Raw genomic sequence first — 18,666 nt, 5'->3', positions numbered from 1 at the left:
TATGACTGAGGGACTTTCAACTTTTTTTATGAACGTGTCTCGTATTATCGCTATGGACGAACTACGACTCTATAATTACAAATTAGAAACAAAAGAACAATCGAAGAAATAAAAACGCACTGGCTCCTCCTTCGTTCAAAGAAGGAAGAACTACTTAGAACAGGGCAAAGCTATGACGGGGGCGTCTTATTGTACATTATTAACCAAGCCTGTAGAGAAAATTATGTCGAAATACCGTGAAAAATTTCTTAAGGTGTTCGTTTCGTGCAGGACAAGTGTTTCATTGCGATGCAGAAAATTGGTAAACTTGATTTTGAATTAAGTAATTGACCCACCACTCATCCATCAGATGATTACCTATTTCCAAAAGTAAAAAAAAAAGGGAAAACATTTTCAATGAATAAAACAGTAATAACTTTTGTGGAAGAGTGGTTTGCCAACTAAAATAAAGATTTTTTAAGGTTTAAAACTACTTTACAGTGTACATTGTGTTAAGTGTATACAGTTAAAAGGTTAAATTAATAAAAATTTGTTTTGAAATACCGTAACGTGTTCTACGTTTAGTTAAGAATTTATCAATGCCTCGTGTTTCATTTAAATCACTTATAACCGACGATTTATTTTCTGGGAGGAGACCAATGTTACGTTGCCCCACCTCCAATGTGACTTGACGTTTTTAAAAACGATTCTCTGTCTTAACACACTATACTATGTAAAGTACAATTGTTATTCATCGCTTTTGCTATTCTATAAATGAGCATATTATCATTGGATTATTAGAGGGTGATTTATAGAAATTATCCTTGCGCCTCCACCAAAATTGCTTAAGGGATGTTAAAGCATGTGCAACCGAGTTCCACAATCATAATTCAGCTCCAATATTGGGGCTTATCCTGAAACTGTATAGCGTCCTAAATTGCATAGTGCAAATTCAGTAGATCGTTAATACCGCAGAAATAAAGTTCAAATCTCGTTAAAATGAAAAACCCCTACATTAAAATTTTATATTACTTTCTGTACCATTAACCCGAAATCATTTCATATAAATTTATTATTTAGATCTCCTCTTTTATGACGAAACCAAAAAAAAATCATAATTTAGCGGTAGTTTATATTCAAAGATGAATATAAAACAGATAATAAAAACGGCAACATTTTAAAAGTCCACAATAAAATAAATAAACACGTTTTTATCGTATTTATGACGGTGAAAATTTTGAAAAACAACTAACAAGGTAATTTTCGGAAACTCACGATTGTATTGAATTTAATAAGTGTTTTTGGGCAGCCGCAGGCGGGAAGATCAACGAACTAATAAACCAGTTTGTTACGCGTATAATTTTCTTGGACATGTGTATAATAAGCGCTTACCTGAAGAAGAGCTGGTGGAACTGCGTGGCGAACGAGGTGAATAAGCAGCCGAGTGCCGTGATGAGACCTCCCATGACGGCGGTCACCCTCGTAGATTTCCGTCGGCAAAACGCTATGGTTACGGGAGATATGAGGAGGGCCACGCCGGTTGACATCGCCCCCAGCCATCCTGCAAGCAATGGACCATCGTTAGTAATTTATTCAACGACATATGGACGTGGCCCACAGCAGTGATGGAAGATATGATTCCCAAGAAAAATGCTGTTTTTATATTATGTAGATATAGGAAGGTGATAACTGACTAAATATCTAACGGTGCACATTAATCGCAGAGACATTGGGTGGACTTAATTAAAAGGTAGTAAATGTTTCAACTAATTTTTTTTTATAAAAACTTAAAAATACATTAATAACATTTTCGACAGTTGATATATATTTACAAAGTTTTAGTTTCTACAAAAAGTAGGAAATCTGTCAACAGAAATTTCAAACGATTTCCATAAACATTTTCCTTGTCTTTGGATGTTGTTACAACAGATTTGTTTAATTCAGTTCTACTATAAGAACGTTACTCCATTTGTACAAAAAGGGCGATCTCAGCAATCTAAAAATTTATTTCTGCCTATCTCTGGTAAATTATGTAGAAATAATAACAATAATGTAAGATAGAAATAGTTTTTGTAATAATAATACTTAGTGATTTTATTTGTATTATTTGCCTTAGAAAAAATAGAATGTTAGGATTCTTTCTGCAAGGGAAGTGAGTTACTTTTCAAAAATGAAACAGGCTGGTTCATGATATTGTCTCGGCGGGCGAAGCGAGCTATATTCTGTTCGAAAAAGGAAGTGCGAATCAGTCCACGACAGCTTTTGAGATTCTTAAAACGAGCAAAACAAGGTGTATTATGTTATCTCTAATTTTATAAGCATGACGAACATGTAACCGATCATCTAAAATGGGGGTAATATTATGCAACTCAAAAATTGGGATATGCAATAAACATGAATTTCTTGGTTTCTAGGGATACACGTAAAAATACTGATACAAAGTTAAAAAATTAGTCGAAGGTTATTTCGACAGAACTTCCCTCGCTCCTGAAATAACAGGTAATTAATTAAAAAATCACTCGGAGTAGGCGTTGGAATTTCATTTAACACAAAAGGTATGTCTGATCTTATAGTATAACATATATTTACTTAATATTTAGCAGAAACATAATCTTATATTAAAAGAAAAACAGTGTCTGTCAGATATCCAATCTTTGCAATGATTGACAGAAACTGCACATACATATTTTGCACATTTTCGACAGGATTTATACGGCAAAATTTTGTGATGACGTCATCAATTTTTTGGGAAGGTATAAACGAATAATTTTGATTAACGATTTACCAAGATTAGGATAACTTTCAAACGCTTGCAAGATTTCAGAGCATTCGGTTTTGCAGTTTCAAAGTTAAATTGCAAAATGTTGTTGTGCATTTTGATTTTTTTCCACAAATCTGGATGCCTAGGGTGAAAACTCAACACGGATTCCTATACGACAAGTTTTATAAAATTAAAAAAAGTTACTATTTTAAATTTTTGAGATGACGTTATCCCATTGGTGATGGACTATCGCACGCAAAAATATTGTCGGTACCCAACAGCGAGGGGATTAAGCTCCTCCACCTTCTTTCTGCCGGTTACCATAATTCTCTAAACACTCAGGTGGAATAAAATTGACAAGGACTAAAGTTTCCTTGCTTGATTACAGAAATTGATTACACAATACCTTCTTCAGGTAAAAACTATGTTGTAGTATCACACAATAAAATATATTCAATTCAGAAAGTATTTTTCTTAAGATAAAAGTGAATTAATGGAGTTTAAACAAGTAACTGCCATAACCGTAGAAATAATTATTTTTTAACACAAATGAATATTTAAATTTCTCATGGGTAGATTTTAAATGGGAAGTGGTGTTTTTTTATCAACCTGACTTAATGAGAAATCGAATAAACTGACGAATAGTAAGAATTTGAAAATAAAACAAGACGAAACCTCGGAAGGAAATATAAAAAAAATTATCTTGTGTCTGTTCAACGAAATCTGCTTTCAGTTATTTAATTAGTTTTTTGATCCTCTTTTTTAACGTTCGTTTTGTTTTTTATTAATAATTTATTACAGATTCGTTTTTTTTCCAAATATCTGACATTTCTAACTTTGGCTACCGTCTAAAAATTATTTCTACAGAACTTTCTTCGTCTTTGAAGTATAGTTCCACAAATCCCATTTCTTTAAAAAATTATGAACTTTGATTATGCGGTTTTTGTTTCAATTATATTTAAAGTAGATGACCAGCAGGAAAAATGAAATCCCAATTTTTCAGTCCATGCTTAACTTGGACTGTTCATGTTTAACTTGGACTGTTCATGTTTATACTTCGAAAGAATTCGATTATTAGCACGTTCCGATAACAAGCATCTGCGTTAAAAGAAAATGAAATTTTTGTCTTTCAATGCAAAGGAGAAGCGAGTTAACTAATTGATCATGCTCGTTTTTTTTCCTAAAAAATTTAAGAAATATGATATAAAACAATTTCATGTTAAAAAATCAAAACTCCATTAATTCACTTTTATCTTAAGAAAAATACTTTCTGAGTTGAACACATTTTCTTGTGTGATACTACAACACAGTTTTTAGCTGAAGAAAGTACTGTCTAATCAATTTCTGTTATCAAGCAAGGAAACTTTAGTCCTTGTCCAATGCATTCTACCCGAGTGTTTAGGGAATTATGGCAACCCGCAGAGACAAAGCGGAGTAGGTTAATACCCTTCGCTGCTGGATACCAACAATACTTTTGCGTGCAATAGTACAAAATTTGGGAACATACATACAGACAGACAGACGGAAACGAGAGACCTATTTCTTCGTACTTTAGGGATCAGGAAAGGTAGAGAGAACATAAAAGTAGGGAGTCGACCAATAGAATCGATTACAATACTTTCTTAGCTTACACTCGGGAAATAAAAATAAAAGTGAAAAAAGATTTCATATTTAAGATAAACAAATACAATAGGATAATTATATTACTAACATTATTACATATTATCAAGAAGTAATTTACGGCTAACTTTTTAATGAACGTCTGAGAGCTGATGTCATCGATTTTCGGAAGGGGATGCATATTATATAAATTGTAGTTAATGTTTTGTAAACATTAAATTAATATTTACCACTTAACAAAATTTTAAAGTATCCCATTATATAGTTGCAAATATATGTAAATCTTCGTCATCTTTTTTTTTCGTTTTAAGACATTCTATATTAGTGGAGTTATAGACAGATTTATTAAAACTACAATAAACTGAAGACAAAATAAATTTATAACTTTAGCGAAAGGTGTATTAGAAAGAGATTCTCTTAGTCATACATTATTCTGTTCTGTAGTCAATAATTCCTTTCATTTAAGGCTGACTGGTTCTAAAGCATTTCTCTTGAAATTTAACATACCTAAATTTATAAACAGTGAGCAACAAATCTTATGTTGTGACACTCGTAACGTTGTTTTGAACTTGATTTACCATTATTCTGTATTAATAGTTATTTATTGTTTCGTAGTGCAGAACTGCATTTTTCTGAGTACGAACAGAACTGGGGATCGAGCTGTAGATAAAGTCTGTAAAATACAGGCATTGGCAAAGCATTGTATAAAGTCTAATTCACAGAATTCTGTATAAAATTAAATAACCCAGATTAGAATTGACACTTCTTGAGTGACATATTTATCGGACAATGCTAGCAAATATTCTTTGGACCGCCGTCCCATTTTGTCCATTTTGCATAACTGATAGGCGGATGGCAAACACCGCTTTTGAATGACTAGGCCGGAAAAAACTAGATTTTTTTATTAGTGGCAAATGGCACGACTGCATAAACTGTAATTTCATGTTCTGTGGTTATTGCAATTACAAAAACATGATTTTTCAGTTTACAACATTACATTCAAACCAGTTATAAACCTAAATGGAAAACAGCATCAGTGTTGTTTTTTTGTATACTTAACGTAAGTTTCTCGGTGCCGTTTGTCTGTCTGTTGGAGTTTTTTTGATCTTTAAGTATATTTGACGGTCTAAATAAAACAAATATAACAGCAAAGGCAGAAATATCCTGTATCAGTGTATTGAAAAATCAAACAAAAGTATATCTATAACACTTTTACGGTTTCATAAAGACTGTAATACACCTGAAAGTTTGGATTTTTTTTTTATTTTAAAAATAGCACTAAATGAGAACATAAAATTTCAGATGCTAGTAGTTAGAACTCATAAATACTAATATCAGATTTTACCTGAGGCAGACACACTCTTTCTAGTAAACTTGTGGAATGGCAATTGAGACAACACTATAATCACGATCACGAAGAATGTATTGTGAAACTATAAATATACATAAAGTTTTACGATCTTGTTGAGTTCAAAGATGAATTAAATTCAGGCAGATAAAGTTAAAAGACAAAGAATTACAAAGAAAATATTTTCTCAAAGATTAGGACACTAAACTGAAATATCCATCTACAAAGAACGTTTACAACATTTGTATATTTTCTTTTGCCCATAAGTATTCTATTTTTGAATAATTCCATGAATTCTCGGATAATTCTAGATTTTGTTGAAATTTTGCACAATGTGATTTTTTTTTAAACTTGCATTCCATAATGTAAGCTCTTTTCTCGATCCTTCAAGTTTGTAGAGTGTACATGAAATAACTGCTAAACAAATAGTACAGATGTTTGAAAACTGTTCTGGCAGAAGTTAGTCGTGTTTTTCTTTTGTTATTTTTAGAAGAACTAGCTGAGTAAAATTCAAAAAAGGTTAATTTAAAACAAAAGATTAATTTCATAATAAAATGCCGAGCTTTTTATTTGAAAAATAACAGCAGACGATAACTTGGAAATGAAAGTGCTTTTTATAAAAATGTTATGATAAAGTTTAGTATTTTATGTTATTTAGGACCCAAGTGAATACTTATGTGCAAAATGTCCAACATTGACTTTCGAGAATAATAGAACAATAAATTATTTACTGTAAAATAATTACGAAACTTTCAGTGAGAATTTGTTCTTATATTATTACAAATTTTTCTTTGCTTATCACACTTGTCAGGTATGAAAACAGTTCGGTTGTGGTTTTCAAAATAATAATCTTTACATTACATCTTCAATAGTTAAAAATATCTCGAATTACAAATTTAAATAGTTAAGCTTTGTCGACGTGTATAAAAAGATATATTCTTTTAAATAGTAATCTTCCAGTCTTTTGACTGTTGACTGTTACAATACTCTTGAATTTAATAATAAGTATTTTTGGACTTCTCAAGTTTGAGAAACTGTAATCTTATAAGTACTGAAAAGAGCAAAATATTTTGTGAAATAAATTAACTACATACATATTAACGTCGTAATAATAAATGTATGCGATGTAAATAATAGTAGATATAGGTACACTGTGACAAAAATTTTCCATGTCTGCATTAGAGTTAAATAAATTAAATTGTGGAACGGGTTAACACTCAATTTTCGAATATCGATTTGTCTAATTCTTTTTCAAGCGCGCTTTTTGCCTCGAGTCTCATTCTTCTGAAAGTGCTATTGCTGCTGTCGGCGCTGACTTCGCCTTGTTCTAAATTACTAGTTTGATTAACTTCCTCCGAAGTTAATCCTATAGCGCCATCTATTTCCCACAATCTAATATTTTTGAACAATATTTTTGTTGTTTCACTTCTTATCTGCACCCTCCATAACTCATAGTTGGAGAACTAGTCGTGTTAAAAATAATAACGATTATAATAAAAGGAAGAGAACAAAATACATTTTATCCGTTAGATAATCTTGTTCTCCGGATAATTTATTATAATCTAAAATTACTTATTTGTAAATTTCATGTTTATAATCGAGTCATCTCTATAAGTGAAATTAATTAACAGTTTAAACTAACAAATTAATTGCATTTACTGCAGATATGCTCTTTCATTTTCAATAACTGGATTACAAATTATTTAGAGTATAGGATATTTACAGGTTTAAATGTTAGTCAGGTGTATGTTGTATTAGGTCCTAATACCTGCAGACTGTGCAACAGCCGGTCCAAATTTTCTTAATATCTCAACGTAGAAGAGTCCTGCCGAAGTGAGCAATCCGTGGCTGAGAATGTGGACGAGAACCGCAGCTACCAGCACTACCCACCCCCAGCCGCCTTCGGGGTAGTAGTGCTGCTTGAGGGTCAGCAACTGGCGGAGATCAGCAACAAGACGAGCCGCGCGACTTGCGGGAGCGTCGTCCACTCCCGAACCCTATTACGAAGTTAGGGGTCAACAGAGAAAGAAGTTTCCAGGAAAGTTTCAACTTTCTGATTTTTATCGACAGAAATCGAGAGCTCTTTTTATAAGGAAAATAAAGTTAAAAGTCATTCCGTGCCACAAGATTTACTGGTTTGCAAAGTGAGTTCATTCATGATGTCAGACAACAAAGTGGAGCTAATTCGTAACACTGGCCGGAGAAGAGGAGAGAATTTTACTTAGGTGTAGTATTTAAGCAATATAGATGTTTTAGAAACTTGATTCGGTAGCTCCTATTGCCTGTTAACTTAATAAAGATTAATATTATTGTGTTGTGTACTTTGAAAGGTTTTAAGTCTATAATTTACGTAAACGGCGCAGTCCATGGTAGGATGCGATAACGTCGAAGAATACTCGAACGTTGTTCTTATAAGCTACGAACACTAATTGTAAATTAGGTAACACATTTTTAACAATATATTTCTTACTGAAGACTGTATGTTTGGTATTCACATTACTCAACGACGGAATGACTTTTATTTGTTACTACCACAAAAACTATTACGGCAAAGTTCTTTTAAAATGCTCTCTCCAATATGTAAGAGCTCTTTATTGAAGTTGAACTTTCTTTTCAAACTCTCCATAAGTTTTTTTCTGAGACCAAACATCTTCAACTACTTTGAATGCCTTTTTTTTTAATAAAACCGACGAATTTGGATATTTTATCTTCTTGTTAGTCATATCTGCACGATTGCCTTTGTCGTCATTTAACCGATGACCACATAACTGTTAACGTTATTTTTATAACAACCGATGTCAAGGAAAAACAGGAACCCGGTTCGAATTTGGTGAATTAAAAGAGAAAGGAAAAAGTGGCTAGGTGCTCAGAATATAGCTGTGTTCGTTTCCCTTGCCTCCAGATATGAGCTTACCGCAGCAAATCATCACAATGGGCTCGTAAAATTTACGATATACCTACGATCAATTTTGAGGATTTTATCTGAACAAGAAATCTTTGCATGCAGCTTCCGCAGCATCCCCAAGGATTTACAACTAATAAAAGTATTTAGTTTTTATAGGGGTTCTTTTTTATTATCCGTGATTTCCTTGTTGACTGTTTCATTGGCGTATTAAATATGCTATACTATTACCCAACTTTCTTATGAAACCTTTTACTTTCATGAATGGGATGAAGTCGAGATGAGGTTTTGAACCTTCAGGCAAGTGAGAGAGATCTTCATTAAATTTTCAATTTACTTTACTGGGATTTTTTGCGATCGGATAATTTTGACAAAAATTCTGAGAGTAGAAAGTGTCACCGACTTATAGCAAAGCAAGCATAAAGTGATGTTATTAAATAAAAGTATGAAAAACAAGTCTGCGAAGTGTCTTTAGCAATCAGGAAAATTAGATACGGAACGAAAGTAATCAAGCTTGGAAGATGCAATTATTTTCCACTAAACAGAGCCCTCGCTGAAAAAAACATATAAATTTACATTCCGATGGAGGAATTCAAGGGAATAACGGCATAATCTGAACATCGCTGTAACACGTTTTTCTACTCCGAATGTGGAGATAATTTTTTGTTTTTGTTTTTCTGAATTAAATTTTCCTGAGTTAACGAATTTGAAAACTGCAACTAAGCTACATTGCCTTGGTAGGAGAACTGCGATATGTGTTTTAATATTAGAAAAATTGTATAGAGACAAATTCAGATGATTCGCCAGCGCCTGCATGGTTATCACTAGAACAACAGTGCACTCGAAAAAGAAGTAAATGAAGGGAGAAAAACGGTTTAATTAACATTGCGCAATACCTTTTAATAATAAGTAAATTATTTAAAAACAAGAGTAATGTGAAGTGAAAGTTAAATGTATGCGACTATTATAAAAATACGCATAAGAGAAGGAAATCATGACCAAGGAATAATGCGGTTTGGTGTAAAAATATTCAAAATATGTGTTCTAATCCTATTGACTCAATTAGGTAGGTATATGTCTGGCAATGTCTACTCTTAAAAATAATACCCAGCTTGTGTTGTTGAACGTCGCGGTTGTAAACTATACAAAGTGGAAGCGAGTAAAAGAATTAGAGACAAAATAGAAAGAATTCAGAGTCAGAGTGTCACAATTAAAAAAAAAATACTATTATACTCGTATATTATATACAGATAGTTTCTAGTGTCGTGACAATTTATTTCGGTACATCTTGAGCATAGAAAATTGGTAAGGAATGTTAGTATATGAGTTACAATCCAGAGTTGGAAAAAAAGAAGAGAAGTTTAAATAAAAGTAGAGAAACATCAGGCGAAAGGAAGTAGTAACAAGCGAATATTATTAGTGCGATTTCTTGTTAAATTTTTTCTAGTGAAGGAGAAAATGTATGTCAAAGTGAACAAAAATGTATTGATACTAAAGAGAAATAATGGAAGAGAAAAAACGATATTACAGAAATATGAATGAGAAAAAAACTATTGTGCCTAGATTTCTTTTCTAGAATTCCCCCGGAAAATGTACATACATCGTAAGTGATTACATGGAATATTTTGTGAAAAATATTGAATTTTGATGTATTATTTTGGTGAAGATATGGGGGGTCCTGTTTTCGATAATTTGGGTAAATTACCACTACTACTACTACTACTACTACTACTACTGTTTTTGTTTGTGATTTTTTTTCTATTTTTTGTATCAGTAGAAATAAATATGTTCATAATTTCTAAAATTATAGGAGTAGTTTTTATTCTGTATCAGAAAAATGTGAGTGGTCCCTTAAAAAAAGAAAGTAGGCGGCCTTTCAAGCAACTTGAGATGAATTCCGGGAAGAATATCCCAACAACTTCCTTGACTATGTCCATTTTTGCAACCCATTACAACATGTGTGACAAAGTTCCGAGAAATCTAGTCTCTACAAAGAAAGGAGGAAAGGAAAATATTGGAAATGTTAGACGGGTAATGGAGCAGACCCCTACAAGATTAACACGACATTTAGTGCAGCAAATGGAATTTTCATATGGAACTTGGCAAACAATATTACGAAAAGATTTAGTATCATTCATGGGTAATGGTATTGTTGGAAGCGTTTTCGGAATAAACATAATGAACACATTTTTAACGACAGACAAAGAAATGAAAAAACAACTGGTTAACCGAAGTCAGGCAATAAGTACATAGGACGAGGAAAAAGGAATACAACTATTAATGAAAAGAAAAATGTTTAGTGTTGATATAAAGGAAAAGTTTTATTTTGATAGCCACTTGAATTCCTCACTAGGGTCCCTAAAATCCCAATGTGATTTATATGTTGTGAAAAAATGGTGTAGCTGATGGTGGGCAATCTAAATGCTTCCGCAGATATGACTTAAGCGATTTTTTGTCATGATAAAGTAGTTTCTTGTCTGAATATTTTTCCGAAACTCTACAAGTAGTTGAAGATATTATCGTCAGTCCCCCAACACACCCCATAGTAGCTCCCAAGCCCCGAATCGTGATGGGACAGGTGAGGAAGCGACTGAGACCGTGATAGAATGCTACGGCGCGGCCGTTCATCGCTCGAGAGTTCTTCGTCGGTCGTTGCCATTCCTCCTCCTCTGGTTCAAATCTGGACCAGTAATGTCAGCCGTCAATCTCATTTCTTCACAGGCATATGTACGTTCACACTGCAAACACTGCACCTACCGCGATAAATCTAATTGCACGGGCCGTAGTAGGAACGGTAATGTCATGATTTGCACTTTTCTATGTAAATCCGGCTGCGGCTATGGTAAGCACATAGGAAAAAAACAGATACGGAATGTTACTTACATGTCAGAAGAGAGTAAAGATCTTAACACCTGCAGAGATACACAATATACTCAACAGGAGGATCGTGTAGTTTTAAATGTAACCGACTTTTTTCTTGTAAGTATGAGAAGCTTTTTGTGTTTTTTTGTTACGTCAATTGTTTTTGAAATTCCTTGTGCGCTATGTTGAGACAAGGGCTTGTAATTAAAATTTCTTTATCACCCAATATTTTAAGTTAAAAGCTCCAGGTTGCGATTAAAAAGGCGCGCTTTACATTAAAGCTCGACAGTATATTATTAATTTTCTTTAGAACATAATACGTTCTTTAGAAGTCGTTTAAGCGCCTCTTTTAATAAGCCAAAAATAACTGAGATAATAAACACAATATCAGGATACTAATTTCCATTTTTTTAATTAGTAATTAATGAAATTTTTATTGCGTCTAGATTTTCTTTATTATCTCCTTTCATCACATTAAAGCGCACTTACTCCAGAAACAAAATGTTACTCTCGGAATAATCAGATGCGAGAAAAATGTAAATGAAACTAGAGGGCGGAAGATTGTAGTAATTTAATTTAACTCCTAACATTTTTCCCGAAAATGGCCGAACCAGTAAACATGAACGTCACAGTTTTGGTTTGAAAACGCGGAAGATGTGCCAAAACCTTTCAAATGTGTTCGAAATCACTCTTCGGTTCAGTTCCAGCAAGCTTTGAATCGTTATTATTTGGCACGAAGTGGAAACAGAAGATATTAGGCGAGAGTGAGAAAATGTTTGCGTAGAGGATGACGACGGAAACATGCAAATTATCCGGATTTATTTCGGTTTATCTTGTTTCAAGTATTTTTACGAGAGTTGAAAGCTCTAGCAACATGGCGAGGAGTTTAGATGCTGTTTCGCTTATTGAGATAAACACGAAATTAGTCGTGCGCCATTTTACGGCTAACTGGCCTCTATTTATAGAACATCCCGTATAATGACAATAAGAGGTGGGAAAAATGGAGCCAGCGACAGGGGAAAATCCAGTCGAAAAATAACAAACACCGAAAAAAGTTTCGTGGGAATAAATTAACACGATAGTGCTAATTCTTAGTTTGGTAACTATAAGGTACCTAGTTTTGGAAGTTGTGCCGAAAAAAAAATGCTTTCACATTAAGTATAGGTATATATTTTTTCGGTAAAACCATTAAAGTTGTTAAATTTAAATAGTTTTAATTTATGAAGAAATTTAGATGGTATTGCAGTGGAACACAGAGAACTTGCTTTAGATTTTCGCAAATCATAATTATTAACATACACAGTTATCAGTTACCCATAAATTAAACAGAAATTCCATCCATTAAATCTTTGATATGGTCACATTTTTGTCGAAAATGTACCGATTCGAATATTTCCAAGTCAAGAATGCTACTGCTAGAGTCGTTATTTCGATAATGTGACGTGCTAGAAAAAAAATATTGCAGATTTAGCATCAGCATGTCCGACTTAGTGAAGTCCACCTATTCTTTTTCTTGATGATTTTTGGTTGTCGACTATTGTTATTAGAGATAAAAAAAGAGTTAGAGACTAAAGTTGTACGGCTCTTTAACTAGCATGCATTAAAATTATTTCAACTATACAGAGTGTTTTGTTTTCCAGGCACGGCACACAACGTAGTTTTTTTTTTGTATTGATACTCTATATATTTTTACATATTCTTTGTTATGGTGTCAATGAAATAAATTTGTACTACACAGGGCGTACATAAAAAATAACTTCACAATTTTCAAATATTGATATTTTTCAACAAGAGCACCCTGCGTTTTACTATTACATTTTACTCTCGTTTAAAATAAATAATCTCAGTAACTATTAACTTTAAATATAGAAAATACTTAACAAAAAAGAAAGAGAACAAAAAACAGAATAACATACACTTATAAAATACAGTGTGTTAATGTTCTTGTTGTAAAAAAGAAATATCGAAATTTGAAAATTAGTATAATTATTTTTTTTATAAAACTTTGTCTATTATTTCGTTTATACTACAATATCTTTATTTATCTCTTCAGAAAATATTATAATCCAGAATTTAAAAACAACCCTACAGCGGAAAAATTTGGCAGTGATGCATCGGAATTCTGAAGGTAAACTATGGTTTTTATAAAGTCTAAGAAAAGGTCAATAGAAATATATAGGATATTTCAACTGAAAAAAACTAGTTGACTATTACGCCTTAAAAACAGAACACTCTGTATAGCTGAAAATAATTTTAGTATTTGGTGCTCAAAGTATTTACAATTTTAGTCTAGCTTTTTTTCTATTTCTAATAATTAATGATTGCAGAGTTAGGCACAGCTGAAGTGATGGGAAAGCAATCAGACAAATAATACAAACGACGGCGCGACATCAAGTGATAAATTTGGCTGGCCGATCATCACGAAAATTGTGATGTTGAATAGTCATTTTTATTTTTTAAAGCATTTTAACATCTAGGAGAACTCGTATAAGTGAGGAAAACCTAGAAAAAGTAGTCATTGTTATTAAGAATTCCGGAAGTCGTATGCCACGACTGCAATAGCGCTGGCGATCGAACGGCAATGAGCATCACTTCCGCGATGCCGAAGTCTGTTAATGATATATCGCGCAGCGCAGGTTTAGTAACTCACCCTATATATTGGCCCTATAATTTTATAATCATAGTTTTGATCGCCTTGAATAAAAAAATAGTTTTTGTTTTTCGTATTCACTATTTCTAGAAAGCCATTTCGTTTTTACCATAATGACACAAAATTTACATCATTCAAATTGGAAACAATACTGCTTATTTATTGGTGCTTAAAAAAAGTAATTGAATAGTTTGATAGTTCAAGGATGAGTTTTCAATGATCCTCGATAGAATATATTTAATTATTATACGATAATAATTATCGTAATAAATTATTATTATTTCAAGCACGATGCGTGCATGGGCAATAAAAGTTTAAAAATGCAATCATAAATGCATCACATATAATCGCCCATTGGAATTTTAAATAAAATAATACGTGGTAAACTAAAATAGGAAACATCAAAAAATTTGTATGCACGGAAATAACGATAAAAGCGAAAAATAGCCTGACAGGGCCAATTAAAATTTTTGTTGTCCGCTAATTAGACTGCCTATATAGGTTGTTCTGCCGACGAAATGACGCCATCCAACATTCTTTTTAAAAAGGGGCCCGTATCATTTTTATTTTCTTAATTCAGTTCAACGTTTGGACAAATGGATGTAAATTACTTATATTAAAATTATTTCTGCAAAGGTATTAAATATATAATTTTGGTAGTATTTCAAAGTATTATGGTATGAATTAATTATATATGTTGATAAATTATTATTCATTAATAATATATACTATGATACTGCAATAATAAATTATCCCTATTTGTATCTTATATAATGGAAATATTAAATAAAAAATAAAATTTGCAAAATCACATTTTATAACTTGTGTAAGAAAGTGCACAACGGAATTAAGTTCGGGAAAGACCATTATATTAAATTTATTTTTCATTCCGCCTTAAAAGTTAATGACGTCATTGCAAACTATTTCAAAAACAAATCTTTATTAAAACTATTTTCTAAGAAATTTATTATTCTGTTAAAGAAATTCTCAAAAAATAGGGTACTCTTTTATTAAAAAAAAAAATGGACAAATGACAGTGACATGAACGTCTTATTCCCATTGCTTTTCATTGAACTATAAGAACTTTATTTTTTTTATAAAATAGTACGGATCTAGTAATTTTATCAGTTACTGTAGAACTATGTCTGTAATTTTAGTAAAATTTTTACAAGAGATTATTGTTATAATTTGTTACAAGGTGTATACCAAAACTAGATGCGGTCCTGTTTTCTATTTAGAAATTTATATATTTTTTTCAAAATAATATGAAAAAATGCAGCTTCAGATCGAAAATGTTTTCTGTGTTATATGATACAACATTTATAAATCGAAGACAGCTAGCTGCAGATGAAATATCTAAAGAAGAATAAAAATAAAGTTGTTTGTAACGAAGTTTCTTTATCTTGGAAGCACAACTGGTACTACAATGACTGAAATAACTGTGGATTTTTTGATCGTTACAAATTGTTACAAATAATACCACACGATCGAATAAAAAGTCCTCGAGTAGGCCATGAAATTTCTTTTTTAAATTGTTGGCATTGCAGTTATTTGGCAGTAACTGTCAAATCGAAGAAGGAACGTGTGTGTTTTCAACATCGTTATTTTGAAAATAAATTTCATGTCCTACTAGATGTTTTTTATAATATGCTATTACTAAGTGAAAATTAAATACCGACAAAATTAACATGTAATAACAGGTAAAATGTTGAGGTCAAAAGATGGGTTCAGATATTTCATACATATATAGGTTCTAAATAATAGAGTATTGTTCGTGAAATAATAAAATTGCACAATATTCACCCATAAAAGGCAAAATTTGTCGTTACTAAGCTGTATACAACCTCAACATTTTTACTGCCAACCCTGAGCTCATGATATTCTAGTGGTGGTTTTAGCCGTCGATTAGCCTAGTAAGAGCTTAACTTCCTGAAAGAGCCTTTTGCTCTCTTTTTAGGTCATGCAAGACTACATGGTTGTGAATAGAGATTAGCACGGCAGTATGTTAGGATTAGCTATCGGGAACTGCAAACAAACGCATCAATTTCGAACCTCTACTCCTCAAATTCTACTTGTTTCGGAATTTCAACTTACAGAATAGAAACTTTCAACTTGAAATGGCCGTTTGGATGGCAGTTTTTAAGTGAAGGAAGTGCATTACTGGATTAGGATTAAGTCCGGATAAGATAAAACCGGATAGTTCCGGCGGGTCCGTTTTCAATTTAATTGAGGAATACATCGTGTTAACTGGTTTCTCTAAGCCGGAAGAGCTTCCCACGGTCGTGTGTTGTGCAGCCGCCAAATAAATTCTTGAAAATTGCTTCCAGAAGCACTGTCAGAGTGAAAAAGCTCTTTAGTAAATGAGGGTAATGGTTGCGCATGCTTTTGTGCAAGCAGGAAAAAAGATATTAAGCAACGTTTATATCGTAGTCTGGAAAAATTTATTTAAAAACAGCTTGGACCAGGAAGCGTGCGTTTTGAACGGCAATTGATTTTATCTTCATTATGAATCTCCAGATATTGGAAAAGTTTTTTTTAACTGTTATTCTTTTGCAGTTTCCTGTGAATGACGTTTTGCAAGTGCCTGTTCAAAATCTATAGCACAGCTTTATAGTCCTCTCCGGCACTTATATTTATTCCAATTTAGGGGCGTACAAGAACGTGACATCGGATGCTGTTTTTCGAAGCTTTTTATAGTTGCAGGAAGCTCGAATATATTCTTTCGTTCGTTATAAATCTCTTGATAGATCCTCTAAGTTTTTGCTTCCCACGCGATATACGGATGGTCACAAACAAACAACATTCTCTTAATTTTCCATTTCAAATTTATATGTTTTAATTCTGGATATGTAACAACATCAGATTTTCAAAAATAGATCATTTAATCCGGCGATCATAACAAATCGAAATTATGCTTCTTCCTGACGTCACTCGACACTTATATGAAATTAGTTGGCCACATCCTCAATAATTCTACCGGCATTTGGTGCAAATTTCGTGTTTCATTACAGCATGTGCATTTTATAGCTTTGTATTTTAGTAGTGAATTTGCCCGGGTGCAGCGTTATTGATGGTATTTTGTTGGTAACTATAGATCGACCTGTTTCATCTATTCATCTACTAAATTAGGAGTTATTTTCGCCGAAAAGTTATAGTACCTCCTATATTATTTAATATTAATGCTGTGTAATAGGCAGATAAATAATCTCTTGATTGTAAACAGAAAAAAAAACTGAGGATATATAAGCTTAGACCTAGATTGATGAAAGATAAAGTCGCTATAATGAACTAATATTATACTGTATTAGGAATGTTAATTAAAAGTAGAAATAATTATATCCTAAAAGAGAAGTAATAATATAGTTGTAACATCCTAAATCAGCGCAGGTATTTCATTAGTCACTTATGAAGAATTAAAAATTAATTAATTACACTAAATGATAAGAAAGGTTTAACGGCATTCCAGATACAGTTTATCTTGTTACAAATGTAGTTAACACGATGAACTACTATCTTTAATACAACAAATGTTTGGCAACACTGTGGAAAGATTTGTCATTTTCAAAATAAAGTGTATTTTGTGTACTGTAGATGTTCAATAATACTACGTATAATTCACTGTGGACGTCTACAGCTACTATAAGAGATACAAAACTATGATATATCACACGCATTATTTTATTATCACAAATAGCCCACTCATAAAAATTGCAACAATATGGGCCTAATTTTTCACATAAATAAACTTAAAAAGAACAGAATGATCTATGTGGGTTTTTCTATAAGACTACTTCAGCAGCTTTTATGTTTCCTTATACACGGGTGTAATGGATCCATTCAACCATGTTACAGTTTGAAAAGAATAATTTGTTGCCCAAGAAATTGATTTATTCATTAAATGCTAACACCTAAATTAACACTTATTACTTATCTGACGAGTTAAAATCGTGCCTTTACTTAATCGAATCCAAACTGTTTCTAATTATACCACGGTAATTTATTAATATTATTTATTTAAAAACCAGTTCGACTCTATTTTATTGCACAGTTAACAGCTTCTTTCTGTAGTCGGATTTTTCAGTGGAATTTTATTATGTACATCTAAACCTATAATCATTGTGCGTCAGAAATTTATACACTCGAAAAGAATATTATCAAGGTCATTAACATAAGGTTTATACTGACATTTGTGTACTGGCTGAAGAGTTGTGGGTTGAATATTTGTGATCTTCTCATGCATAATATATACGAGATTGCCACTAGTATAACCTTACATAATGAAGAAGCTTGTTGACAATTTTACTTCGTTACCATCTACTTATACATACATTTTAAGCTGGAAAACACCAGGTTATTAATTATGAAAATTAGCCGCTCAAAGTTTACAAGCTGTTTAAATTGAAAAAAAAAACACCAAACAATTTTAGATGTTAAAACTTGACAACTTTGTAAAAAAATGCAGTATAGCAAAACGCTAAGAAAAATAGTAATAAAAAGTAATAAAACAGTATATGCAGAAGTCGGGACAGTAGAATCCAAAACTT

At 32.2% G+C, this 18,666-nt stretch overlaps 1 protein-coding gene across 4 annotated transcripts in view; it reads right to left on the bottom strand.

Annotated features, from left to right (window-relative positions):
- Positions 1–18,666, bottom strand: part of LOC135126740 (monocarboxylate transporter 12-like) — a 301,612-nt gene that overhangs the window by 27,766 nt on the left and 255,180 nt on the right. For 2 of the 4 annotated variants that reach the window (XM_064052859.1, XM_064052860.1), the window contains exons 2-4: positions 11,150–11,447; positions 7,477–7,705; positions 1,372–1,540 (exon numbers count right to left, since the gene is read on the bottom strand). In XM_064052859.1, the coding sequence (XP_063908929.1) occupies positions 1,372–1,540; positions 7,477–7,705; positions 11,150–11,269 (518 nt within the window). In that variant the 5' untranslated portion in view covers positions 11,270–11,447. The remainder of the gene's footprint in view (positions 1–1,371; positions 1,541–7,476; positions 7,706–11,149; positions 11,448–18,666) is intronic. The other 2 variants (XM_064052861.1, XM_064052858.1) reach the window with 2 other exon arrangements.

This window comes from Zophobas morio, unplaced genomic scaffold (assembly GCF_036711695.1).
Source record: "Zophobas morio isolate AGI-343-1 ecotype UQ-CSIRO unplaced genomic scaffold, CSIRO_AGI_Zmor_V1 ptg000011l, whole genome shotgun sequence".
Taxonomy (NCBI): domain Eukaryota; kingdom Metazoa; phylum Arthropoda; class Insecta; order Coleoptera; family Tenebrionidae; genus Zophobas; species Zophobas morio.
Note: the sequence above shows the minus strand (reverse complement) of the source record. Positions and strands in the feature narration are given on the sequence as shown.